The sequence below is a fragment of the Monodelphis domestica genome, chromosome 1 (genome assembly GCF_027887165.1).
Source record: "Monodelphis domestica isolate mMonDom1 chromosome 1, mMonDom1.pri, whole genome shotgun sequence".
Classification (NCBI taxonomy): Eukaryota; Metazoa; Chordata; class Mammalia; order Didelphimorphia; family Didelphidae; genus Monodelphis; species Monodelphis domestica.
The window spans coordinates 284,373,155-284,401,067 of NC_077227.1; the positions used below are offsets into that span (position 1 = coordinate 284,373,155).

General features: G+C 35.2%; 1 protein-coding gene across 9 annotated transcripts in view; it reads left to right on the forward strand.

The window, feature by feature from the left end:
- The window catches only part of SAMD4A (sterile alpha motif domain containing 4A), a 315,178-nt gene that overhangs the window by 254,505 nt on the left and 32,760 nt on the right, over positions 1–27,913 (forward strand). For all 9 annotated transcript variants that reach the window (XM_001370362.4, XM_001370394.4, XM_056810968.1 and 6 more), the window contains 5 exons: positions 1,288–1,397; positions 3,316–3,402; positions 9,062–9,359; positions 14,248–14,333; positions 24,211–24,329. In XM_001370362.4, coding sequence (XP_001370399.1) covers positions 1,288–1,397; positions 3,316–3,402; positions 9,062–9,359; positions 14,248–14,333; positions 24,211–24,329 — 700 coding nt within the window. The remainder of the gene's footprint in view (positions 1–1,287; positions 1,398–3,315; positions 3,403–9,061; positions 9,360–14,247; positions 14,334–24,210; positions 24,330–27,913) is intronic.

Genomic DNA, 27,913 nt, shown 5'->3' on the forward strand with positions numbered 1-27,913 from the left:
TATTTCTGTGTGTGTGTGTGTGTGTGTGTGTGTGTGTGTGTGTGTGTGTGTGTGTGTTATTTATTTTAAACCCTTACCTTCCATCTTAGAATTGGTTCTAAGGCAGAAGTGCAGTAAGGGCTAGGCAATGTGTCTGAGATCAGATTTGAACCTAAGATCTCCCATCTGTAGGCCTGGCTCTCAGTCCACTGAAGCTACCTAACTTCCCCCTGACAAAAATTATTTCCAAGAGTCCTCGAGGCTCTAAAATTCTATGGCAATGAAGTACTTCAGATAAATGCCTTCTCTTAGCCATTTTTTAAATGACTTTTACCTTATTTTTATTTAACTTGACCAGCTAATTTTTTTAAACCCTTACCTTGGAATCAATACTGTGTATTGGTGTCAAGGCAGAAGAATGGTAAGGGCTAGGCAATGGGAGGAGGGGGGGAAGTGACTTGTCCAGGGTCACACAGAGGGAAGTGACTTAGGCCAAATTTCAACCCAGGACCTCCCATCTCTGGGCTAGCCTTTCAATCCACTGAGCCACCTAGGTGCCCCCTCAGCTAATTTTTAAGTTGGGATTTTTAACTCATTAAATTTGGTAGTCATTTCAGAATTGAAGTTACATTATGACAGAAAATCATTTAGGTGTAATCTAGCTTGAAAACAGGTCACTAACCCATTGATTTCTTTTGGAGACTTTCAGATGCCTTTTTTCCTAATTTTTTTTAACATACCAAATAATAGTCAACTTCATTCCATGCTTTGAAAGAAAAAGTAAAAAAAAAATCCTGGCCCATCACTCATTTATCATTCTTTTGATACAATTACCCATAGAGTAGAAAAATGGGCTGAATAGTAGTCCAGGTTCCAAACTATAATGGTTCTACACCCCTACCACCCTGCAGATTGCAGAATAGAAGGAACAGTCTCAACATGCTAGTCTGACCTGAAGTCTTAAAAAAAAAAAAAGAGTATCTTGAGGGCAATAGGTTAATTATTTGTAATTTATTCATTACCAAAAGTAAAACTTTAATAAATGCTTGTTGACTGACTGACAAATGAATCCTTTATCTAGCTAAGATTAAGTGATTCATCCAAAGTATTGTGTTACTGTGTAAGACATCTAGATGTGAAGAACAAATGAATATTGGGGCAGAGTAACATGTAATAATAGACATTTCTGTCTCTTTCTTGCCCTTCTCTTCTCTTATTCTTTCCTTGCACATCTCCCTTCCCATTCTTTTTTTAATCTTCTTTTCTCCCCTTTGTTACTCCCCATCTTTCTCACCTCTGATCCTATAGACGTTCCTGCCTGGTTAAAAAGTCTCCGCCTACACAAATATGCTGCGCTTTTCTCCCAGATGACCTATGAGGAAATGATGGCTCTCACAGAATGCCAGCTAGAGGCTCAGGTAGGTACCTGTTTTATAACTAAATCCTTTTTAGCTTTCTCTAAGATTGGCCACCAAGTTAGGGCATGGTGTCTTGGTCCTCTTCAAAATGACTCATTTCCCACGTTTCCTGACTTTCCTGCAAGCTATTTCTAAAATCATGTCCAGCCTAGTCTTTTTAGTTTTTAGTGTTGACTGTGTTTTAATTTTTACCAGCTTTTTTGCCTCCATCATTAATAACTTGGGTAAGCCAATGAGATTTGGATTGTAATTGGCTGGTTGTATGGAGCCTTCTGTGTTATATTTAGGAGCCAGCTTCTTCCTTCTCCCTAAAAAGCATCTTTTCAAAAGTGACCCTGCCAAAGGCAAGTCAACAGAGTCCCTAAGAATAAGTGTATTTCCTTCCATGCTGTGCTTGTTTAAATAGACTTGGCTGTTGGCTTTGCTTCTCCCTGGTTAAAATCCTGTTTGCATGTTGTGAATTTACTTCAGTTTCCTCTGAACAATGATTTCGATGAACTAATGAACAGAATGGGCTAATAATATTTTCCTTGCAGGAAGAGGATATTAACAATATTTTAGTGTCCCTGATTTCAATGTGTACCTCCTGGCAGAGATTGCTCGCTTTAGCTTCTATTTTCAGTGCCCTCGGCTGACCTCTTAGGACTTGGTGGAATATCAGCACTCAGAAGCTAGATAAATGTTGAACTCAATGCAGTGCTGCCAGAATCATAAAGCACACTGATTTCAACCTCAGTTTCTCCCGTATCTTTTTGGATACTGGATTGCTCAGGAGGGTCCGGGGGTTGATGACAGAACCATTTCTAAGAAAAAAAAATTGTATTATCTGAGTCTGAACTGGGGATGGAGGGAGAGTTCCTAGAGTCATAACTTGTTAAACATGAGGAGCAAAGAGAGTGGGGTACTCGAGTAGGCAAGTGATACAGAGAGAAGAACAAGAGCTTGGCAGAAAATACTCATAGAATAGTTTAATTCTGTTGAACAGTATACTGTTTAGTATAGATGAAAAGCCTAGTATTTCATGACTTAACTCAGAAAGTGGTCTCATTTTTCAATGTCTTCTTTTTCCAAGTCAGAGAGATATCCCTGCCTTTTCCTTCCTCTAGAGAGCTTCTCTGGCATAGATTATAGTTAGTCATAGGAAACTCATATTAGAGATGAAGATCAGGAAAAGAACTTTCTATTTCTGTACCTGAAGGAGCCATTCTGGTGACTTGCTCATAGTTTGGACATTCAGCAAATGTTTATTGACTGATTCTTTGGTCAACCTTTACTACAAAGTTATGAAAATAGCACCTCAAATACAGGGCCAAATTGGCCTGATTGAATCCTGGATATTTCTTGGCACCGATATCTAAAATTTAGATTTTTAATTACTTTCCAGTTACATTTCCCACTTAAAAGAAATAAAAAAGGTTTGGGGACCTGGTGGACATAACCACACACTCCATGTTGTTTAGCTGAAATGAAATTAGATGCATATAAATGAGCACATGAAATTAGATATCTTGAAGAAACACAGTAGTAGATAGTATGATTCGCAATATTTCAAGAATATGAAGACCTTAGCAATAAAATGGTGATTGGCTGTTCTTTATTTTAAAGGATTCAGAGTTGGGGGGAGACAAGTTTTACTGTAGAAGGATTTATGATTGGCACACAAAAGAGCTTCCTTACTAAAAAGGGTTCTAGCATTAGAATTGGTTACTGAGGAAAGAAATGGAGTAAAGTCAAATTGTATAGAGTTGTATGACCATTTAAGTACAGAGGAGAAGGAGAAAAAGACTAAATAATATATGGAATTCCTGCTAGGTTGGTGATCCTCTAGTTGTTGCTGGCTCTTTTGATGTATTTCTTTGCAAACTGGTACAAACTGCTAAAAAAAATGGTGCTTTTTCACACTTCCATTTGATTATAGAATGTTACCAAAGGCGCAAGACACAAAATTGTCATCAGTATCCAGAAGCTCAAGGAGAGACAGAACCTACTAAAGTCTTTAGAAAGGGTAAGTGATATGACATTTCTACCTCCCCATTATAGAAAAAAGTAACTAAAGAGAAAATCCTTGAATAGCCCAATGAGAATATTGATTGACAGTTCTTAATTCTAACCCAACCAGATTTCTAACCCAACCAGATTTAGAAAATAAAAGTAATGCAAATCTTGTCATAGGTATTCTAAATTCAACACCTCTCTCTCTCTCTCTCTCTCTCTCTCTCTCTCTCTCTCTCTCTCTCTCTCTCTCTCTCTCTCTCTCTCAATTTGCCTTATTAACCATCTCTTGTCCATGTCCACTATAGAATGGAATATTTGAAGACAAACTCTTGACGTTAGTAACTTGATATTTCTATACTTATCTCTACATTACTATTTCATTCAAAAATCATTTATTAATGTCCTTGGGGAGCTTACATTTAGCTGGTAAGAGATTTGCACATTATCTTTCAAAAACATTTCATATTTTCCTAAAGCATAATTGTGAAGTTAATTTATTATTATTCAAAGGGCAGGAGGCTCTAGAAAATGAAATGCTGAAGAGTATAAGTAATTCTTCTATATTTCCATAAATACCTCTTTTCCAAACAGAAAAATTGACCCCTATTTCCTAATTATTTTTAAAAAGTTATTTTAAAAGAAATTTTAACATTAAGCACCAATAAAAACAACTATACTTGAGAACTACATTTAAATGAATTTATTTTAATATGTAGACAGCAAAACATCTTTCAGTTTATTTAAGTCTTTACCAGAATTCCGTTTATACTTGTTTTTTCCTCATATGATCATGTGTGCTTTCTTTTGTTTCACATTTTTTCATAAAGGCCTTCCTAAATTTCTCTGTAGTCATATATTTGTCCATCACAATTAATTTAGATTGTTATGTTAATGTAGCATAGTTTTAACAACTACATAAAATGCAGCTCTGAAAATATGAAAATCTAGCTATTTTGTTATTTGGGGTAGCAATGTGAGGGTATTTTTATAACAAAGATAAAAATATATATTTGGGGGGGTTTGCCATATATATACTGCCACATTACTATTCAGGAAGATTCTATTAATTTGTATCTATGGACAATGAACAATAATACATTTTACTACAATTCTACCAACATCAAGTTTCCCTTCCTTTTAATTATTTTTGCCAATTTGGTAAGTGTGAAGGTGGTGCCTAAAAGATTTTTTTATTTGTAACTTATTATAGCAGTTCTCTTTTTAAAACTGATTATTAACAATTGATTTCCCCCTTTTTGAGAGGCAATGTGATACATTGTACACAAGCCTTAGAATCAGAAAGAATTGTGTTCAAATCTCATCTCAGACAATTACTTTATCCATGTCCACCCTGAGCAAGTCTTTAACCTCTCTATACCTCAGTTTCTTCATCTTTAAAATGAAGAGGACTGGGCATGATACTATAAGGTCTTTTCTAGCTCTAACTCTATGATCCTATGAAAAGTATCTATTCATATCTTTCTGTCATTTCATCAAAATGGACCTGAGGTTACCAAAGATGATTTAAAAAAAACTTTCCTATCCATTTTAGATGTCAAAATTTTTATCCATCAAATTTGCCCTAAATATTTTCACCAATATGTTTTTTCTTTTAATTATATTCTTTTTAGTTGTACCAAAATTTAAAAAAAAATCTTTTTATAGTCTAGCATGAAGGTTAACATGGCACTGATAGAGAACTAAGCCCAGAGTAAACATTCAAATTTTGCCATTGACACAAACTGGCTTTATATGATGCTAAGGAAGTCCTTTAATCTCTCAGTGTCCCCAGGAAACTCAGCAGCAGTTCTCAACCTCTCAATTTGTAGCAATGAGAAATCATAGTGTAGCATATCAGGTATTTACATTCCAAATCATAACTGTAGCAAAATTACAGTTTTAAAGTAGCCACCAAAATAATTTTTTGGTTTGGGGTCACCACAACATGAGGAACTGTATTGCGGGGTCACCGCATTAGAAAAGTTGAGAACCAGCATGCTTTGGTAGAAGAAGTATCCTCAATGGGTGTACTCCTACACAATGATAAATTGACATCTGGGGTTGGGGGGGGGAGAGTAATCCAATGCATCTGTCTTGTCCTCATTACTTCCTTCCACGTATTGAACCACAAGAAATGCATCTTCACTCCACAATTAAGATAAATATTCATTCCATTTTCTTCTATCTTTTTTAGACATCATTTAAAAGAAATTTAACCTTTTAATCTCTTATTCAAGTAGAATGCTCACAGATAAATTATTTACACTGTGATTCCAAATTCTTTTTCTCAATTAAATAGAACTTGCACAATTTTCTTTATAAGGGTTAAGATTTTCAGCTTTGTTTTTTGAATTTCACTTGAGTGTTTATATCTCATCTAACCTAACTCCTTGTTTAAAACTTAGTCACATATCATCTCTTCATTTATAACTAAAGTAGTTAATAATATAATTACATAGTAATAACTAAATAGTTTATTAAAAGGTATAGAGGCAGATGGCCAATATAGTGAAGAAACTGCTGGAGGTAGTAGTAGGTGGTACAATGGAAGAGACTACTGAATCTAGAATTATGAAGACTTGGGTCCAAATTCAGCCTCAAATACTAGACATGTGACCTTGGATAAATCACTTACCCTCATTCAGCTTAGTTTTCTTTATCTATAAAAATGGGATAATAGCATCCTAGGTCTGTTGTGAGGAAAAAATGAAATATTGATGAAGTGCTTTGTAGACTTTAAAGGGCTATAAATACTAGCTGCTATTACTGTGGATCCTAGTTAATTTTTTTCCTCAGACTATCACCACACCCACTTTTCCATCCTTGTATTCATCTGTTTCACCAATTTTCCTATCCACCAATCCATTCTATCAGTTTGTTTAATTTTCTTTCTTTTTTTAAAACCCTTACTTTCCATCTTGGAATCAATACTGTGCATTGATTCCAAGGCAGAAGAGTGGTAAGGGCTAGGCAATGGGTGTCAAGTGATTTGCCCAGGGTCATACAACTAGGAAGTGTCTGAAGTCAAATTTGAACCTAGGACCTCCCATCTCTAGGCCCTGGCTCTCAATCCTCTGAGCTACCCAGCTACCCCAATTTGTTTAATTTTCTAATTGTTCCACTTACCTTTTCTTCCTTACCTTATACCAGCAACTACCTCCTCTTTCTTCCTGAGCTTTCTGCGTTTTCACCTTCTACTATCTAATCCTTTTATAATCCTCTTTAATTATCCTTCATCCTCATCTTTCAGCCCCAAAGTAGAAACTAAACTGTGTCTGAGATTGGAGAATGTTATTTTTCCACTTTAAATCAGTTTTCTCCTACATTTGACCTTCTCAAATTCAGCTTCTGCAGAAGTCATCATTTGTTTATTCAATCAAAGTGCTTCTTTGTCCACTTCTGCCATAGAAACTGGAAACAGAGAATTAGCACTCATTTTGGCCAAATAGGATTATTAAATAATGAATACTTTTTCTAAATATTATTTTCTAAAGATTCATAAAACTAATCATTTGTGTAAATTTGGTTAAAAATCTTATGGATCCATTCTATTCCACTGATCATTTTCTTTATTCCTTTATTTTTGTGTTCTGTGCCTGACACCTTTGATAGTAACTATTTTGTCAAGTTTTTCCATTCAGTTTAGGGTGCTTCTTAATATTTTTATCTTGTTTTTCCATACTACTGTTGATGCCTTTATAAGTGTATAGAACTTCTATGAGTGAATCAGAGGGGGCAACCCCATTTAATAATGGAATAGGGAGATATCTCCTGAAAAACTTTAAAAGATAAAGTATAAGAATCAATTTGAAGTTAATGAAAGCCAAGAATCAGAAGTAGAGAAAGAACCTGAACCCTGTAAAAGAACTATGCTTATTCATGCAAATCAGTCAAGGCATTTTAAAGTAGAGCTACTTAAACACTAAGAGATCATCATACTCATCTACTCATACTCCAAATAGGTCTCCTTTACCTAATCTGATTAATTCTTCTATTTTTAACCCATATGAAATAGTTTTTATGATTACTACTTTTTACTATAGTTTGAAATAAAATACTGCTAAACTCCATCATTCCTACTTTTTTCTTTGAAAGTTTTGATCTTTTGTTTTTTCCTGGTGATTTTTATCATATTTGGTCTAGTTCTTCAAAGTAATATTTTGTTAGTTTGATATAGCACTAAATTAATAAGCTAATTTAGGTAGTGATACTATTCTTATTATATTAATATGCTGATTAATTGTGACAATAATAAACCACTTTGTTTTTCAGATTATATTATTGGAAAAGCCTCTAGTGTTTCTTAATATATAATGCTCGTTTTTTGCTTTTTTTTTAATGGATATCATTTACTACATCAAGAAAAGCTCCATTTATTCTATGCTTTCAATATTTTTAAGCATAAGTAGATATTTTATTTTATCAAAAGCCTTTTCTTCATCTATCGATTTTGTTATTAGTACAATCTATATTGTGTTTATAGTTTTCCTAAAATTGAACCAACCTTGAATTCCTGGCATAAATCCAACTTGGTTGCAATGTACATTTGCTACAGCATTGTTGCCAATATTTTATTCAGTATTTTATGTCAATATTCATTACATATATTTGTTTATTTTCTTCTTTTTCTGCTTCAATCTCTCATATTTGATCATTAGAGTCATCATTATCTTATGAAAAGATCTTTGCCTGTTTTTAGAAATTAATTTATATTATATTGTCATTAATTTTGATACAATGATAGAATTCATCTGTAGATCCATTTAATTCTGACAGTTTTTCCTTTGGAAAATAATTTATAATTTGTTCAATTTCTTTTTCCGAGATTATATTATTTCTTGTTCTGCTAATCTGAGCATTTTACATTTTTACATTCATACATTTATTTAAATTCAATTTTGTTTGTACATGATTGGGAAAAATAATTTCTAGCAATTTTTTCATTTTCTTTGAGTTTTCCTTTTTCATATTTCATTTTGGTAATTTGTTTACCACAATCTTTTAAAAATGAAATTAGTGAATTTGTCAATTTTATTAGGGTTCTTTCTTTTATAAAAAGCTCTTAACCTTACTTATCTATTCATTGGAATTTTTCTTTTTGCTTTTAGTTTTATGTATCTTTAATTTTCAGAATTTCTATTTTTATGTTTAGTTGAAATGTGCATTTAACTCTGCCTTGCCTGATTTCAATAAGAATGAGATTCATGAGATATCCCCATTTTCAGCCATCAGCAATTGTATTCTATTCTTCTGGTATATCCTAATTATGAGAAATATTAAGCTTTCCCCCACTCTTCCTCATTTCCTTTCTTACTTTTCTTTCTCCTTACCTTTTCTGCTTTTAAGACCAACAAAATAGAACCAAACCACATCCAGGATTTGTTTGTCTTTCTGTGATCTAATTCCTCTAGTGTGCTGCTTAAGTTTGGGGCATTTGTATAAAGATATCTGAGGCCAAGTGTTTTTTTTACTGGCTCCATTTCTTGAACTTTTTTCTCCTATGAAGTTCTGGATATTTTAGCTCTTCTCCTTCTTTTCTCATAGCCCCAGTTTCAGTACCCTCAATTTGTCTATCTCTAACAGAAAAATGAAACCAAAAAGTTGCATGGGTCAAATGGAAAACGTATGACTCATGTTGCTAACTATTGTCTTTTTCTTCAAACTTTCAGGACATCTTAGAAGGGGGCAACCTACGTGTCCCACTACAAGAATTACATCAGATGATCCTTACTCCAATAAAAGCATACTGCTCCCAGAGCTCTAACACAGAGGAACACAGCCAGGAGTCAGAGCCTCGTCATCAGCCTACTCTGATTGGTTCTGATAACCAGGCTCTTGAGTGTAAGGACTCTGCAGCAGGAGGTGGAATCCAACAGCATCACTTGAGTGGCTGTGAGGGAGAATCTGCAGGGGCTCCTCTGCCCGAAGGTGATCTCCCTGGACAGTTCACAAGAGTCATGGGAAAAGGTGAAATCTCTACTTCCAGTTTCTTCCTTATTTCCTTCTCTTTCTTTCTGTATCACCTCTCTTCTATCTTCATATGGAGAGATAATTGCTCACTTCCTCAGGAGAAAAAAAAGAAGTGTAGTTGTGTCATTTCTACCACACAAGGAGCAAATTTAGGTATAAGAGTGAGAAGACTTAAGAAACACAAAATCCTCAGTGACCAATTATATCCTTAGAGGTTCTTCCCCAAGATCAGAAATTAGTAAAAACTAAAAAGAATACTAACACCTTTTGCTTATAGACTAATGCTCCTCCTCTCTAGCAGAAGGTATACCCCTTTACAGTGGCTGTTCTGCTTCTGGTTGCATAAAATTGGTAAATGATAGGAAGGAGGAGTGAGGGATGGGATGTTTAGATTTCTCTCTCACATGAAGAGAGGATAGTCTAGGGATTTTCCTTTTAAAATAACTTCTTAAAAGAGAATTCAATCAGTAAATTCTCTCCATTCTTCTCCTTTCTCCACCCTGCCCCCAACTGTTGATTCATTATGATATAATAGCAAAAGATGAAATTTCTGAGGAAACAAAATGTTCAATCTCCTGAACACATCACTTAAGCAATGTATGCCAATTGCCCAACAAATCAGGACCAGTTAATTAAAAGGAAACAATACAACATTAGGTAATCTGATTTCCAATTGGATGAATGATTAGGGACTTGCCAATGTGGGTGCAATTCCTTAAATTCAGGAAAAGAGGTGTCCCATGCCTCCACAAGTATCTCAAAGCAATAATTGATTGATTACTTTGGGACCAGTTTTTAATGTGACATATAGGTTGCTTGAGATGTACAACTGAGAAAACTCCTTATATCAATCTTGGGATCTACCTGTGTTTCTGGTCAACATAGCCTCGGTGTCCTTGACTGAGTCTCTAAACAGTAGGTTAAGGATCTCTAACACAGATGGTCCATTTCCCCAACCACACATGGCTACATTCAAACACTGCAAAAAGATTTTCTTGAAATTTCTATAATTGAATACACTTTTCTCACAAGACAGTCCAAAATTGAATAGAAATTCCTTCCATTTTCTCATGATGAGAATGTATTAAAATGGGATCCATGTCAGAGTAAAAGGATGATGATGTTTTTTCATTGAAGTAAGACTTTCCTGTTGGTAATTTGATGTTACAATATAGTTTTCACTTAAACTGCCTCAGGGACTTATTCTGCATTTTTTGCTCTTCCCTATTAAGCAAAATGCTCCCATTGGTTGCAGAAATAAGAGCCAATGACAGAGACTTAAGGGATTCCACCATACTTAGAGAGCAGAAGAAGAAAGCTTAACCTGTGGATTATAGTGAGTAGAAGTGGACAGACAGACCCAGAGGAGAAAAAGTAGAGAAACATAGAGAACAATACACAAAGACCAAGGAAATTATCAAGGAGAGGTGATGACCAAGGACAAAAACTACAAAAAGAAAGACTAAGGTTCTTAATATGAGGACCATGAATTTGTTAGGATTTTTTAAAGTGTTTTGATACCTATTTTGAAATTCTTGGTTCCTTTGTAATCTTGTCTTTAATAAATTTTAAAACATTGTCCTGAAAAGGGATCCAGAGGCATAATCAGACTGCCAAAAGTGACTAGACCAAGAATGTTAAGATCTTCTGCTCTAGAAAATGAAAACTAATTAAACAACTTTGAATTTTTTAAATAAAATCATCACTGGAGACTATAGATAAAGAACAGAAGGATATAATAATAGAAGCAATATGGAAAGGGATTGAAGAATCAACTGGTGATCAGGAAGTGTAAGGGTAGTCAGAACTCTAGAAGTTTGACATAGAAGGGAAAACAAACTATCAGATGACAACTTGAGATAGGGTTTTTTTTTTCCATTTTTTTAGGGTCAGGGAAACCTGATCATATTTGTAGACAAGAGTGGATGAAGTCAAGTTGGAAGGGAGGTGGAGAGAGACACATACAGACAAGAGAATAACAGATGAGAAAGAATTGGGGAGGAATAGAGAGAGAGAAGTAAGTGGGGGAGAGAAATATACAGAGACATTGGACAAAAAAGTAATTGGCCGGGGCTGGGTTGGGTGGGCAGCTAGGTGGCTCAGTGGATTGAGAGCCAGTTCTATAGTGGGAGGTCCTGGGTTTAAATCTAACCTCAGATACTTCCTAGCTGTGTGATCCTAGGCAAGTGACTTAACCCCAATTTGCCCAGCCCTTACTACTCCTCTGTCTTAGAACCCGTACATAATACTTATTCCAAGATAAAAGGTTTAGAAAAAGAGCAAGATGGGGAAGAAGGGAAGATTGAAAGAGAATATGATCAATGGAATAAGACTTTGGGGAAGATAAGGGTTTACAATCAAGATTATAACTAAATAAGAAAGTAGGAGGCCCATATCATTGTTTGAGAGCAGAGGGAATTATAGAATAAAAAAGTAAAATGATTTAGAAAAGTTTTCCAACTAAACATAAAACCCTTAAATTAGAAAAATCCTTTCAGTCACACTTTTTAAAAGTCCTAAAACATTCCTTTTCTTGTAGGGGTGGGGAGAAGAAACATATCTTTAATATTAAATAATAGACATTGTGCTAAGTGCTTTGCAAAAATCTTATTTGATCCTCATAATAACCCTCAGAGATTGGTATTATCCCCATTTTATAGTTTAGGAAGTCAGACACATTAAATGACCTCCCCAAGGTCAGAGAGCTTAATAGATGGCTGGGGCCAAATTTCAATTCAGGCTTTAATTCCAGGTCGAGAGCTCTTATCTATTGTACCCCTAACAAATGACTCTTCATATTTCTTGAACAAACTTGATATTCATAGATTCCAAAGACAGATAGATCTTCTCTGTGGGTGAAACCAACCCTGTGATGACATCATTAAGAATAGCTGTTGGTTTCTTCACAAATTCTGATTTTTTAATTTTACTCCCAACTTCCCACTGTATTTTAAAGTGCACCTGCCCCAGCAGGTATAACTGCTTAGCTGCATCTGAGTGAGATAGGATTTTTAGAAGAGATTTCATAAATGTGAGAAAGAACATTCATAGTGAGCTCACATGCAAGGAAATGACCTTAACTGACACACACCCTGAACCCAAAGTATTGGACACCAAATACTTTTTACATAAATACAAAGTGATTCTCTGCCTTTTAAGGGCATAGAAATAGGTTTTTTTTGTTTGTTTGTTTCTAGATAATTTTACAATTTGAATGAATGAATAAGTACATAAGTGTCTGAGTGAAAAAAACATTTATTAAATTATTAACTATGTGCCAAACATTGTTGATCAAAGTACAAAACCAAAAAATACCTGCCCTCAAGGAGCTTAAATTCCATTCTAATATGAGAGGAAGATGATTTATATAAGAGAGTGGGAGCCAAGGAAGGGTATGGTGAATAAGGCAAGCATGGAGACTGACAGACTCCTCTCAAGAAAAATGGCTGAGATGATTTGATTATTGTTACAAAACTGAAGAGGGGAAAGAGGAGGAAGGAAGCCTGCCATGGCAAGACAAGAAAGTAGAAAAGATGGCCAGGGAATAAGGAATAATAGTTCTGACTTTGCATACCTAAAAGTATTAGGTTGAGCTTAGTGAGATCCATAGTACTATCTGGTGAGGGGGTATCTCTGGATGACTATTTTACCACTAATGCCAACATCAGATCTCTGATTTGCAAGTCATAATAGCGTACCTCTTCCAAGGTTCAAGTCAGTTTTCACCCCTATGAGAAACAAACTGCCTGTTGTTAGTAATTTTATTCTCTTCAAATTATATTTTAAATATCTATTTAAGTATTGCATTCCCCCCTCAACTAGAACATAAGCCATTCTAGAGGGGCATTCATTTTGTCTTAGTGTCCTTAGTGTCTTACACATTGTAGGTACCTTATTATTATTATTATTATTTAATTGAATTAAATTGAGCAGAGGGACTTAAAGAGAGATATAAAACAAGAGGAATTTTTATTTTTGCACTTAATGACTTTGCACTCTGAATATATTAACCTATTGCTATATGAATGGATCTATGGTTTTGAGTTGTGTCCAATAATACTGGTCAATGTAGAAATAATGTTACATATAGAAAAGTATCCATTCAATAGGAACATATGTAAGTGCATGTCCACATATTTTATTTTTTAAGAGAGAGATATATGATTTCCAAATTCCTACTAATGAGAAATAAAATCCTGTTTGACTTTTGAAAAATAATTGTACTGCATTCACAAAAATGACCAAAACAATAAGAAAGGGAGAAAAAGAAGAAAGAGAAGGGGGAAAAAGTGAGAGGTGGGGGGGAGGGAGAGGGAAGGAGAGAGAGAGAGAGAGAGAGAGAGAAAGAGAGAGAGAGAGAGAGAGAGAGAGAGAGAGAGAGAGAGAGAGAGAGAGAGAGAGAGAGAGAGAGAGAGAGAGAGAGACTGAAAGGGAAAGAGAAGAGGAGGGTAGCAAAGGGGAGGAGGAGAGAGACAGAGATAGGGAGAAGGGGAAAAACTATGCCTCCATTCAAACTGTGTTCTTGAATTATTTTCCCTTTCAGTGGGAACAGCCTGGTAACTCAATTCAAAGACATAAATTAAGTACATTACAGCCAGCCACCATGTTTCTCATCTCATACTCAATAGCAAGAAGCTTAAAATAGAACGGTATGACTGGGATTAACTTAGTGGGTTGCTCTAGACAAAGTTCTCCTCCAGTGACAGTTCATTTGAACTTGGCAGAATGAATAAACTTAGGTTCTTTTCATATGTTTTAGTAAGTTTACATGAAAATAAAATCACACATGCACCTTTCCTGCCCTAGCCTCCCTTTTGATTGGCAAAACTAACATATTTGAGAAAACCATGTGCAATTTTCTAACTTTTCTTCCTTCCCTTTGCAGTGTGTACACAGCTCCTGGTCTCTAGACCTGATGAGGAAAATATAAGTTCCTACTTACAACTCATAGACAAGTGTCTAATTCATGAGGTGAGTGGTGACAAGCATTTTGAGACACTTGTGTGTATTGCTTAGAAATGGCTCAACAGTTTGTAAAGTTGATATTCTTCCTATTAGAACAAGACTATGGTCAACTAATAAAAGCTCAGCATATCCTTTGAATTGTCCAAAGATATTCATATAAAATCAAGAAATTTGATTTAATAATGAATCCTTGACACTGTGAAAAATTCCCTAAGCAATGAAAAAGGAGGTGGTTAGTACAGAGCCCAATCTGGCCCTTTTAAAATTTTATATTTTATATTATATTATATTATATTATATTTTATTTTCTATTAAAATATTCTCCTGCTCAACTCATGGAATCTGAGAGTCAAAATGAAATACAGAGACAGAAAGTGTATTGGCATGTGTATGGGTGCATAGCATTGGCATTGGCATATGGGTGCATATATTATAAATATTTATAAATATTGTGAGGTATTTCTATATTAACATAATGTTGATAGGAACTATATTTAACCTTAGAAAACAACTAAAATATGTTGAGGAAGTGCCACCTGTATATACAATATATGGGAAATCTTATTTTATGAAGAGGAAAAAGGTCCCAGATCCATGGAATACATGTACATTGGTGTGTTCTATCTGAATGTATAATTGGGAGAATGGTGGATGGCCATATGTGCTAGGGTAGGCGGGGTTTTCAGAGGTTCCCCAATCTTTCTGCAGATGTCAGATTCTGAAGTTTTCAAAATTACCTTCCTGCATAAATCAAGTTTGGGTGGGAGTTTTTCTATGATATAGGTATAAAATGAAATCATAAAGGCCCAAAGGACTCTGTAAAGCAAGAAGCCATGAAACAACATGCCAGGAGGATGTGCCAACTTCTTTGACAGCTGAGAACCTTGGGTTATGTTGAAGAAGATATAAATTTCAGAATTCCAGCTCTCTACCCATATTCCCACTCCCTCTTTCCCCTTCAAGCCCTCACCAGCTGTCCATCAGGCACTGCAGCTGTGGCCCATGGTTAAGACCAAAGTTAAATTCTCTACTATATCCCCACACTGAGAGTCTTTTGCTACTCTTGAAGCCACATTGCTTTCTCCCTTAAAGTAAAAAAGTATTTGTTTTGATCTTTAAATTCTTTCTTTTTTATTTCACCCTCATTAATGACCCGTGTCCTTGACTTTTCTGTTTCTTTTTCCCTTCATACACTAATTATTTGTCCAGGTTGTTTCAGCCAGAGTTGTCAAACACCTGATCAGCTAACTATGTAAAAAATTAGACTTGTGGCTCTTTAAAATATTGAACTGCTCCAAGAAATTTGTTTTAAAGTGAACTTTTTAAAAAATGTTTTCTTCTGCTTAAAGAGGCACTCTAAATGCAGCTGAAGATCCAGATAGATAAAACATTATTTATAATGGTTTCTACCTTCCCTTTGACCAGTGCCAGACTTTCCTTTTGTCAACCCTGCCAGCTTTGACCTTCACCACTTCAGGGAGTTTTATGTGTGCATGTATGTGTGTTTATAAATATGTACTGCCTATAAAGAAGGGAAGTTAGAACAGGTATTCTCAAGAAGCTTATTACAACCATTAATAAGTGGAGAAGAAAGTTCAGGATTAGAGACACAGGAGGTCTCTTAAGTCTACAAAAGATGATGCTTCCCTACCTTCATTCTTTCTTTCAAGAAATATTTGTTAAGCACCTACCATGTGCTGGGCATGATGGATAGAAAGGTAAAATAGATTATACTTATCCCACTGTGGGAGAATGATATGAACAAGAAAAAATACAAAAAACGCAAATTCACTACAAAATAATCAGGCAAAGGCAGGATAGGTTGAACATTAGAAACAGGGAGAGCTATCCTATGGGATATGGCATTTGAGTTGGGCTTTAGAAGAAGCTAGGGCTTCTGTGAGATGGAGGTAAGGAAAAGAGGACCTTCCAGACATGAGGTATAGTTTATTCAAAAGGAATGGATTCAGGAGATGGAATAAATGGGGAGATAATAAGTTGGGCAGTTTGGCTTTCTCTTCCCACTGCCTCTATTCCTAAGAATTGAGTCTGCAGCATATTGGAATACAAAAAACTTTTCCACCTGGCTCCAAGTGCTCAGAGTTCATTAGTCAAATCACTTATATTTTAGAAGTTATCCAGGCTTCGTGATGCCTTGTCAGCCCATAAATGTCAGCCTGATTTGTGTTATCAGAATGTCTTCTCTCTCACACACACACACCCCTCTCTCACATTTACTTTGCTTTTTTTTTCTTCTCATTTGACCACTTTTGTGTCATATAAGGCATGATGGCAATATAAAATATGGAACTTTTCTCAGCCTTTCTCTTGCTTGCCATGGGTCAATGCTAGCAAAACACATCCTGATTACAGGAGGGTAACTCATGGACAGGAAGTTGGGGGGGAAGCCCTGTCTCCACTTTAGGAAAATGTTCTCTAACAGTTTTATTATTATTATTTTAGTTCAAGAAAGAGGAATGTGTATAAATAATTTTCCACAGCCCCAAGTTATTCCATGCCTACCAAACACACATTCCCTTTTGAGGCCCCCATGCAGCACACACTGTTCATTCCAGCAAAGGGCTAAATAGGATTCCCTTAGACAGGACTCTCTTTCACTGGCTGTAAACATCACTCTTTAACTGGAGAAGAGGAAAGTTGTTGACTAGGTTGAGACGCCCTCCCTTCCTCCCTAGGGACTGTGGGCACTGACCCCACAAAACAGTGAGAAAGTTTAGTGTGATGGTGAGAGGAAGGACAAAGGTTTCTATTTCTACTGCCTCTGGTGCCAAAATGCTTCCCTGTCCTAGGATGTTATCCCCCATGTGTTAAATGCCTCTTGTCACTTCCTTATCTCATGATTTTGTTTTCCCTCATGGAGCTTTTTTCTCCTTTGGTAAGCATTAATGCAACTATACCCATTTCAGAAACAATCATCATCTGTCTCAAATACATGCTTATTTGTCTAAACATGGCATGAATAATGCTAGTTTAACCTGAGTCCTGGTGACTGCTTAGAATGGTGAGTTTCTGGATATGTTCATGGGATATGCAACAAATTCAGGTCAAAATGAGGGTTATCTGAACATAATGAATGTTATCCTTCCCCACTGTAATCCTGAAGGCATTTTGAATAAATAGAAGAATAATTATGCCCACTTTCTCTCCCCCAATCCCCCCCCCAGCCCTAGAGCACTGACTCTAGGCTCCTATGTTACCAAAATGTGATTTGAAATATTGATGGGGTACAGAATTGACCTTTGCTAAACACCATATGGATCCTTAGTGAATCACTACCACTATATGTACCCTTGGGTTAAATGAATAACAAATCTAATGTTTTGTAAGTGATAGGTGAATCAATAATTCATTTTGTGAAGAAATAAAACTATTTCCATCTGCTTAAATACTACTTGTTAACTTGGGAAACATTTGTATAAAATGGTGTCTCTGGGGCCATTTTTAATGCACCTTTAAATTGTGAACAACTCGCTTCTTTATAATCAGGAAAATCGGTTATTTTACTCTAGGACCAGAGTTGTAGCTAGAAGGAAACTTAATCTAAGCCCATCTAATCCAAGCCCATTAATTTATAGATGAGAAAATTTAGAGAAACTAAATTAATTGCCCAATTATTACCCATTATTAAAAAGGTCAAGTTGAGATTTATAAGGCTAGTCTTATTCTCTTCAGCATCAAATTCATTAGCAAGTTCTCTAAGTCCTTTGTTTGGTTCATGTTTCTATGGATAGAAAACTGAATAGTGTACAAATAATGTCAATGAATTCATCTATATTAACAAAAGGAGTTATTCATTGGTACTTGCTGGGAAATCTAAAAAAAATTAAGCCAACAAAGGCTGTTGACTATAATCTCCTTAAGGATAGGGAACCCTCTCATTAATCCTTATATCCACTAGCCGAGTCATAGATACTCAATAAATGTTTGTTGAATGAACACCATTTCTGTTTTCCTACTATTCTTGCTTGAGGATAAGAACTTTGTAATTATAGTTCTCCATATCTTCCACTTCTAATATGACCCTATGGATGGAGTAATCAACACATGAATGAATGATATCTTGAAAAGAAAAGAATATACTTTATTAATAAAGTATGGGTAATAATGTCTGCCACATACATACATCACAGAATTTCTGTTGGCATTTTAATTGAACACTTACTAATTGATAGCAATGAGCTAAAAGAGAGCATGTTTCCATTACACTTTTTATTTGCTGTTCATCAAAATGCTTTAAAAGCAATTTCTTTTAAAGCCCCCTCAGCCTTGTCAATAGTGCATTAGTTCAATGACTGGTGATCATTTTTGATGACATTTGACTACTACATACATGGAAATGAACCAAGAGTGGCTTATAATAATGAATGGAAAGATTAAAAGCTTGAATTGTTAAGAATAGAAATATCTTTATATGAATCAGTTTGATGAAGTTTATGGCATTGTGTATAGAGAGCTTCCCTGGATCAGGAAAACTTGCATTCAAGCCTTGCCTTTATGAAATCTCTCTTGAAGTTTCCTAAAGATAAAATTTCTAAAGATGGCAAAACTCTAGATATTTGATTGCTGATTAACACAAGAGCTCTCTAGAAAATGCCTTATGGTTCTTGCCTCTGGCATCCTGGATAAATCATTTAACCAGTAATTCATGATGGGGATCCAAGACATAGAAAACATGATGAACACATATTAAATTATGTCTAATATGGAAGAAAAATTCTATGCTATGCATTTTAGTCTAAATTTTTCAGAGACAATTTATTAATATTACAAACATTCCTTCTTGGAAAGAGGTTCAGAGGTCTCTCTTCTAATTAGAATACTATCTCTGATCCAAGCAATTGCCACTTTCCTTTTATAGTAATGCTGAAACAAAAGACAGAATTCCGTAACAAAGGTTCATAATTTAAAATTTTCAGAAAAGAATTATAGTCATGTTATAGTAATAGTAAATCCAGGACATTCTTGGGGAAAATATTTTTCTAAGATCAGTTAACTTTCTCTTCTTTAACAACTTTAATATGATCAAGAGAGAATAAAGTAATACCTCTTTGATTGAATTAAAGATTATTGCCACTCTTAGTTTAGTCACCACAAACAAGACTAAGTCTCTTAGTTTCAGGGAATTAAGATCCCTCCTTAAAGTTAAATCTTCTAATTCAAGGGAGCTAATGCAGATAAGATCAAGGACAAGGACACTGTTGGGCTTTCATAAAAGAGGTAGAGGTATACATATATATGTCTACGTATATATATATATACACACTGTAATATCCATAAGTATATACACATATATGAGGTATGTGAGAGGGGTGTATGTATGTTGTATGTGTACTTCAGTAGAAGGCAATATAGTATAGTGGAAAAGAGAGCTGATTACAGAGACATCTGATTTCTAGTTCTGTTTCCTCACTGGCTCTTAGTGTCCCAAGCTCTGTTGAATTTTTTTACTGAGAAAGCTATATCAACGAAATCACAAATCCAGAGCAAGCATACCTCAATATTTGAACAGATCGTGACCTCAATAATATAGTACAATATCAGTTGGTACAAATTGTAACCTCTCCCTGCTCTTTTATCCTGTGCAGTTCTTTTTCATGTTCTTCCCCTCAGATCTCCCCAGAAAACCCACAAAACATTTCAGGGTGTTTCCTCCAGGATTTTTTATATATCATGGATCCCAATGGTACAGTTAAGCTTTTATCTATTCTCTCTCATTGTCACACAACTGTCCTACCGCCTTTTCCAGTCATATATTTTTTCAATAATAATAATCTAAGCCACTTTTTGAATATAATACATCATTAGAAATTTATTAGATCAAGTTTATGTCTATCATGAATCTCTTCATTGATTTTTGAATCACCTGCAATAGTAATTTCTCAGAGACTATGATATTCTGAGCTTTACCATTAAAGAGAATCTCAAGGTGTATATTTGTGTTGCAAAGATGGGTCTTTGAACAAGAGAACAATTAAAAGCCCACAATTTCTGTGTGCAAATGCCATCAACCCTCCTCTATTCTTCCTATTTAATTCTAGACCCAATTAGTTATCTATTTGTACTGCCCATGCCAGATTTTTATGCTTATATACTTACTGAATGGACTGGCCATACAAATTCATATTTGAGTCTATAACAGTTGGCATTTTTCATCCATTTGGTTTTTCCTGTGTGACTTGTTAGCTGATATCTTTTGAATAATTAATGGATCTCATGTAGAAGGTTCTATAATGTTTTTGTTGTTTGATGATATCAGTACAATATCATTTGCAATAAGAACACCTGGAGGACCTTACCAGAAACAGAGAATTTTTTTCCCCTTTAAACCATACAGAAGACCCTGAGACAAGTATCTTGTTTTAATGCATCACTTGATATTAATAATCATTGAAAAAAAGTTATCTTTCTGGTGACACTTATCAAGATTTCTATTATGGTCTTAAACATATGCATGAGAAACTCCTTGCTGGAGGATTATCTTAAGGCTCAATTTTGTTCTACCTAGTCAAATGTTTTAAAAATAATCAACAAACAATAAACATAATGAGATCTTGAATTCTCTGTACTTTTCAGTCAATTGTGGTTGCTATAAATATATAATTTGTTCAGGTACCATTTGCGCAAACTTGCTTTTTCCCTTCTCCTATTTTCATCTAGGTAGGATACCCTTTATATACTTGTAGCTCATTCTCATCAAGATTTTATGAAGTTGAGAAAGTAGACATGCCTCAGTAGTTAATCTTTTGGTATCTTCTCCCATTTGAGATATTCATGCTTTTGAGATTTGTTGCCTCCAACAGAGATTTCCTCAATGTGCATTTAGTCTGGTCCAGTCGCTTTTCCCAACTTTGTCTTTGTAAAATCATTTCTATTTCTTTGTATTACACATTGGAGACTAAGATGTTAGGGCCCAAATGTGGCAGCTCCTCTCTTACTGCTAATGAAAATAGGTCATTACAGAAACCTTGACAAATTTGTTCTATTTTATATACTTGAGAATATATATTTGAAAAATATAAATTTTATATATATTGAAAATTGAAGGGGGCAGCTACTAGGGTAGCTCAGTGGATTGAAAGCCAGGCCTAGAGACAGGAGGTCCTGGGTTCAAATCTGAACTCAGACACTTCCTAGCTGTGTGACCCTAGGCAAATCATTTAACTCCCACTGCCTAGCCCTTACTGCTCTTCTGCCTTGGAACCAATACACAGTATTAAATCCAAGATGAAAGGTAAGGGTTTAAAAAAAAAAAGAAATACTTCTCTCAGTTTTACTTGAATAATCTTAGGATGAAGTGACTCATTTGGGTCTCTTGTCAAGCTATTTATAGACTTGTTTCCATTTTCGCTCTTTTGCTGTTTTAAAAGGTACTAATATTGTCCCATCATCTTTCAGCATCTTAATCCACCAATGTTTCACAAATGACAATATTCTATTCCATTATTGCCTCCTGGCTTCCATGTCTCTCTACTTGTCAGGGAGGTCTTTTGGAGGCTGAATCAGTTTCTGTGCTCTGTTGGTATCCTTGTTGTGGCAACTGTTTTATGTACGTTAAACTTATGAAGGAAATGATGGTATTAATTAAGGTCAGTATCTTTGTCTTTTTTTTTTTAATTTCCCAGTCTCATCAGCAATTTATTTGAAGTAGACAAATTGAAGTTGTTACACTTGTTCGTCGTGTCCTCTCATCTTTATCTTTCTAATGTGATGTTGATGTCAATCTTTGTTCTAACTAGTCGATGGTCCAACTGCACATGGACAGCTGATTCTGATCTCTTTTGAAAATTTGTAGCTTGTCCCTTCAGTTACAGCTTAATACCTACCTTGTCCAATGCCTTCAGATTCTCTTTAGGCAGAATGTGTTCAAGAGAAATAGATGTGAGGTTTTTAGTAGTCTACAAAACTTTGGCCTCTTGTTTTTAAGCCACCCTCTGCACATCTATTTTCAGACTGAAGTTAATTTGTATATTTGTGTATCAAAATATATTGACTTGATTTGGTTGAGGTCTTCATAGAATTTCTCTCCTTTACCCTTTACAGCAATTGTTAGCACAGAATCTAAAATTGGAGGAACATTGGAGGATGAGAAAATCAAGTATACATTAACATTAACTAATGTTTTTTGTTGCTCTTGATTGAATCTAGCTCTGCCAATCCCTTATTTAGTTCTCCAGTGAGATTTTTTGAACCACACTTCCATTTAGCTGCAATAACCTTTGTCTTCTATTTTTATTTCAGCAATCTCAATTTTTATTTCTTCCATTATAGTATATCAATTAATTAGTCATTGAACCAAAGATTTCACATTTAAAGTTACTCATGGTATAGTTGATGTTTATGTATTTCTAAAATATATGTTTTTAGAAGCAGGCAGTTAAAAGTGCCAGGCCTGGAGTCAGGAAGACTTATCTTCCTAAATTAAAATCTCGTCTCAGATACTCAATAGCTATATGACCCTGCAAGTCCCTTAACCCTATTTGCTTCAGTTTCCTCATATATAAAAGGAAGTGGAGAAGGAAAAGCAAACCACTCCCGGTTTCTTTGCCAAGAAAACCCCATGAAGAATCAAACACAACCAAAAATGACGGAACATAAAAAAAAAAAAATATATATATATATATATATATATATATATATATATATATATATATATCTTGGCACCTTTTGCTGTTTTCTGCCCTGAATTACTATGGAAAGAGGAAGGGTCCCATTGAATAGAGGTCCATTTAAATATCTTTGTTTCAGGAGTTGCCACAGTCCTTCTAAAGGAGTTATCATCTTGTGGACAACCTACTGTTGATATGGCTGATGCTGATGATACAGTGATACTGTTCTTACTGTTGATCCTCAGACAGCAGAGTTATTCTGGCACCAGATTGATTCTTGAAGCCTCTGAAAGTGGGAAAACTTGTCAGTACTTATTCTGCTATATTCCTAAAGATTCCAGGGTCACCTAGATGCCACAAAGAAGTATCAGAATAGGAAGCAGTGTGAAGTACTAAAATTAGTGTAGTCTATAACTAGTGTGTCCTCTAACACACCAATTAGAAGAGACATTGAAAACCTTGGCAGGACCATACATCTCAGGTGAATGGAGTTGGAGAAGGAGGGATAAAAAGGAGGTATATGTCTTTATATCTCTCATAAAGAGAGGAGGGATGGAGAGAGGGGAAGGAAGGAGAAAGAGGGAGGGAGAAAGAGAAAGGGAGAGAAGGGAGAGAGGGAGAGGGAGAGGGAGAAAGAGAGGAAGAAGGAGAGTGGGAGGGAGAAAGAGAGAGAGAGGGAGAAAGGAGAAAGGGAAGAGAAAGAGTGAGAAAGGGAGATGCAGAAAGGGGAAGGAAGAGAGAGAGGGGGAGACAGATCTTTGCATGGTAGATGTTTTAACAAATTATTTAAATATATTTAATATATTAAATTATTTGAAGGTTATACCAATTGTAAATAGTGCATTATTATATGTAGATTTTTGGAGAAGTTAAGAGTTTTTCCATTGATTCTGAAGATGCAGGAAGTCCTCTAAAGCCTGAATATTACAATCAATTTTGCAATTCATTTCTAATTATAAATAGAGTGTGAGTCAAGTGCAAGTATTGATGATATTTAATCTTTAAAAAAATCAAAAGGATGTCTGTTTTAACAGGTTTCGTGTAGTATAGTCTACCAAGTATCTTCTATGTGAAATACAGAATTTTGTTACAGGTGGTTGCCAAAATAAAACTAATTAGTATATTTGTGTTGGGTTATAAACTAAAATCTTTTAAGCCAAGCTGACCAGGCTCCAATCTTTTCCCATATTTAATTGCGTGTTTTTCCTCTCATGCCAAGCTGCATTACACACAAAAAGTCCTATTTGCTTTTGCAGGCATTTACAGAGACACAGAAAAAAAGATTGTTGTCATGGAAACAGCAGGTGCAGAAGCTCTTTCGGTCTTTCCCTCGGAAAACCCTTCTAGACATATCAGGATATCGACAGCAAAGAAAGTATGTTGGGATTTCATTCATTATGATGCATGCTAGTTACCTTAGTGACTCATTTGCTTGGTTTGGGCTCTGAATCCAGTAATGTGCTTGAGTATCACATGTTGCTCATGGCAGGTTACCTTGTGGCAAGTTCTAAAATAGTCATCAAATGGGTGGGGTTGTGGAGGGGAAAGTATTGAAAGAGTTCCCTGAGAAAGATATGAATTAGGCCCTTTGTGCCTCAAAATGATTTCCTGGGCAAGATTTTCTCCATTTAATGAATATACTTGCAAAACATTTAAATATGTACAGGTGAAAGAGAGCCAAGTATTGTTGTTCAACCAGCCCTGCTTGTGTGGTTGCTTGAAGGGTTTTTTTTTTTCCTTTTAGCTGCAGACAAGCTAATTATAGTTGATGGCTGGATTAAGCATAACACTGCTATTCTATTTTGGACTGAGCTTCAGTCTAAAACTGTAGGCGTATCATTCTTTATTTTAGATAATAATTCAGCTTCTTGGGAAAAGGTGAAAATAAACCCCATTGTATTTCAGAGCTTCTTGATTTGTAGTGCTTTGAATTTGCTATCTAATTGCTTTTTGAAGCTGAATGATAAAGAATGGGGAGATTAATTTGAAACTTTCTGTAATTATCAAATTAACAGAGAAAATAGATGCTCAGAATTCCTTTAGTCCAAATTTGTCCCGTAATATTATGCGTTCTTTTGAAGACCTGTATTTGGAAAGAACCAACCATCTCCCAGGGCAGTTTAATTTGGTTAGATGTAATTGTTAGACAGCTTTTTCTTTTTTTTTTTAATTAAACCCTTACCTTGCATCTTGGAATCAATACTGTGTATTGGTTCCAAGGCAGAAGAGGGGTAAGGACTAGGCAATGGGGGTCAAGTGATTTCCCCAGGGTCACACAACCGGGAAGTGTCTGAGACCAGATTTGAACCTAGGACCTCCCATCTCTCGGCCTGGCTCTCAATCCACTGAGCTACCCAGCTGCCCCCAGACAGCTTTTTCTTATATTTCAGTAGAATGCAAATTCCTTGAGGGGGTAAGTATTGTTGAGTATCCTTAGTGCCTAGTACAGCACCTGGCAAATAGTAGCTAGTTAATGAACACTTCAGTTAACTGAACTGATATCAAGCATAAATCTGACTCACTGACCTTTCTGCCTATTTTTCTTGATTTTGATCTCTGAGGTCAAACATAACAAGACTAATCTCTGTCTTTTTCATGACACCTCTTTAGATAGTCAAAGATGTCTTCTGTGTCCTACCTTAGTCTTCCCTTCTACAAGCTAAACATTCCCAGCTCCTTAAGTTGATTTCCATGTTTCTTCGACTCCAGGATTCCCACTATCCTGGCTATTCTTCTGGATGCTTTCAAGATTGTCAATCTCCTTGCTAAAATGTGACACTCAGAACTATCTACATTACTAGAACCATACTTGGACTAGAGTATTATAGAGCAGATTTAGACTGAATCAGACTAGGGGAAAAGAATCCATGTCAACAGAGAGGTGAACTGATTACTACATATAAATGTATTATTATTAACTGAAGAATGTTGATACAAGACATTGGTAATTTGACAATAACCAACGTAAGATCTTAAGGGAAAAGAAAGAATCACACTAGTTTTTCTAAGGCTTTTCTTTTGGCAAAGGTGAAGTAAACCTCTTATCTACTAAAGTAGACTATCCAAAGTGGTGTTGACATAAGCATTTATAGAACATTATATGGATTCATTGTATTGGATAAATCCTGCTTTTTTTTCCGAAGGACTAGAAAGTTTTAAAATATTGGTCTCCTAATTAAGGAAGTGTTTTTTTAAGAGTCCTATTATCTTCCCCATTTTGGACACTGTCTTTTTTAATGCAGACTTAAGATTAAATTAGTTTTTATTTGCCAAAAAAAGAAGTACAACTATTGATTCATTAAACTTTCAGTATGATAAAACCCCTCCCCATTTGTTGGAATACAAAATGTTGGAACAACAAGAGGAAGATTTTATACACACACGTAAAAACACACACACCCGTAATGTCTTGACAATGATTGTGGAATCTTTTGCATACATTTATATACAGTATATCAATTCAAATAGTAAAAACCCAACTACTTTATTCTAAATGGAAGGAGAAAAAGTTAGTTTGGGTTAGAAAAATAACCTTAGTTATTTAAAGAATTTCAGTTTTATTATTTTCTAGGTCAATACTAGCATTAATAGAACTAAAGTAATAAAATGTTGTCAAACATGAATTTTATTATAACTTCTTCAGCAACTGAATTTGATTCAACCTAGCAAATATTGCCCTTTGAAGCTCAATTACGGAAAATTCAGAGAGGATGAATTGAAAACCATCTATGATGGCCTTGAATTATTGAGGATGAAGAGATACTTGTGGAGAAAAGAAAATACTGATCATCAAAATCTGATTTTGCATAGTAATAATATCAGAAATTAATTGTTGCTGTCTTTAAAACATATATCAAGAAGGACATTGCTAAGCCAGAGAGCATCCTAGAAGAAAACAACCACACTGGTCAAGTGCCTTTAAGTCAGGCTATACAAGGATAAGTTGAAAGATTTGGAGATGTTCAGTCTGAAGAAGAAAAGATAGGGAAGAAACTCTTAGAGTGTTTAAAGAACTGTCATATGAAAGATTAATGAGGTTTTTTTTCTGTTTATCCTAAGAAGGTAGAACTGGAAGCAATGGGTGGAAGTTTCAGATAGGTGTATTTGGACTCAAAGTAGGAAATGGGCTGATTCAGAAGGTAATGAGTTTCTCCTCACTGAAGGTTTTCTAAATGAAGGAAATGGTCAATGACTGTTTTAGGGGACCTAATACATACAAGTAGGACTAGATGGTCTTAGAGGTGCCTTCTAGTTCTCATATTATGTGATTTCTCTTCAAATAAATGCTGCTTATGCACTGAAAAATTTCTTACAAGTAGTTCAAATACTTCTCCTTAAAATTTTCCCTCTATTAATTTGCTTCAGAATTTACCTTTTTATAGTGAAAATATGAACTTTTATCACAGCTTCTCCCTGAATTACAGTAGATTCCATAGTAATGGATTCCTATTAATAATTATTAGGATATTTTATCTTATTAATTTTGATATGGAATCTAGTTAATTATCTTTAGAAAGTTATTGAGAAAAGCAGAGATGCAAAAAAAAAGGAAATGAGGAAGAAAACCCTGTTTCTATCACTTTTCTTTTTTTCAATCCTCTCTCTCTTTCAGTTTCAAGACAGAAAAGTGGTAAGGACTAGGCAATAGAGGATAAGTGATTTGCCCAAGGTTACACAGTTTAGAAGTGCCTGAGGTCACATTTGAACCCTGGACTTCCCATCTCTATCCACTGAGCCTAACCTAGCTGGCCCCTTCTCTATAGACAGCCTAATTGTTTAAGTCAGATACAAATGCCCCATAATAGTAATGATCAAGTCAATTGCCCATGATGGTAAATCTCAGGCTCTGCCTATTTGAACATTTGATCCAGGGCATCCATTTGCTAACTTGGCTGTCAACTTAAAATCTGTCACCTCCATTCTATGCAATTATTCTTTCTAGTTCAGTCTCTCTGTAGC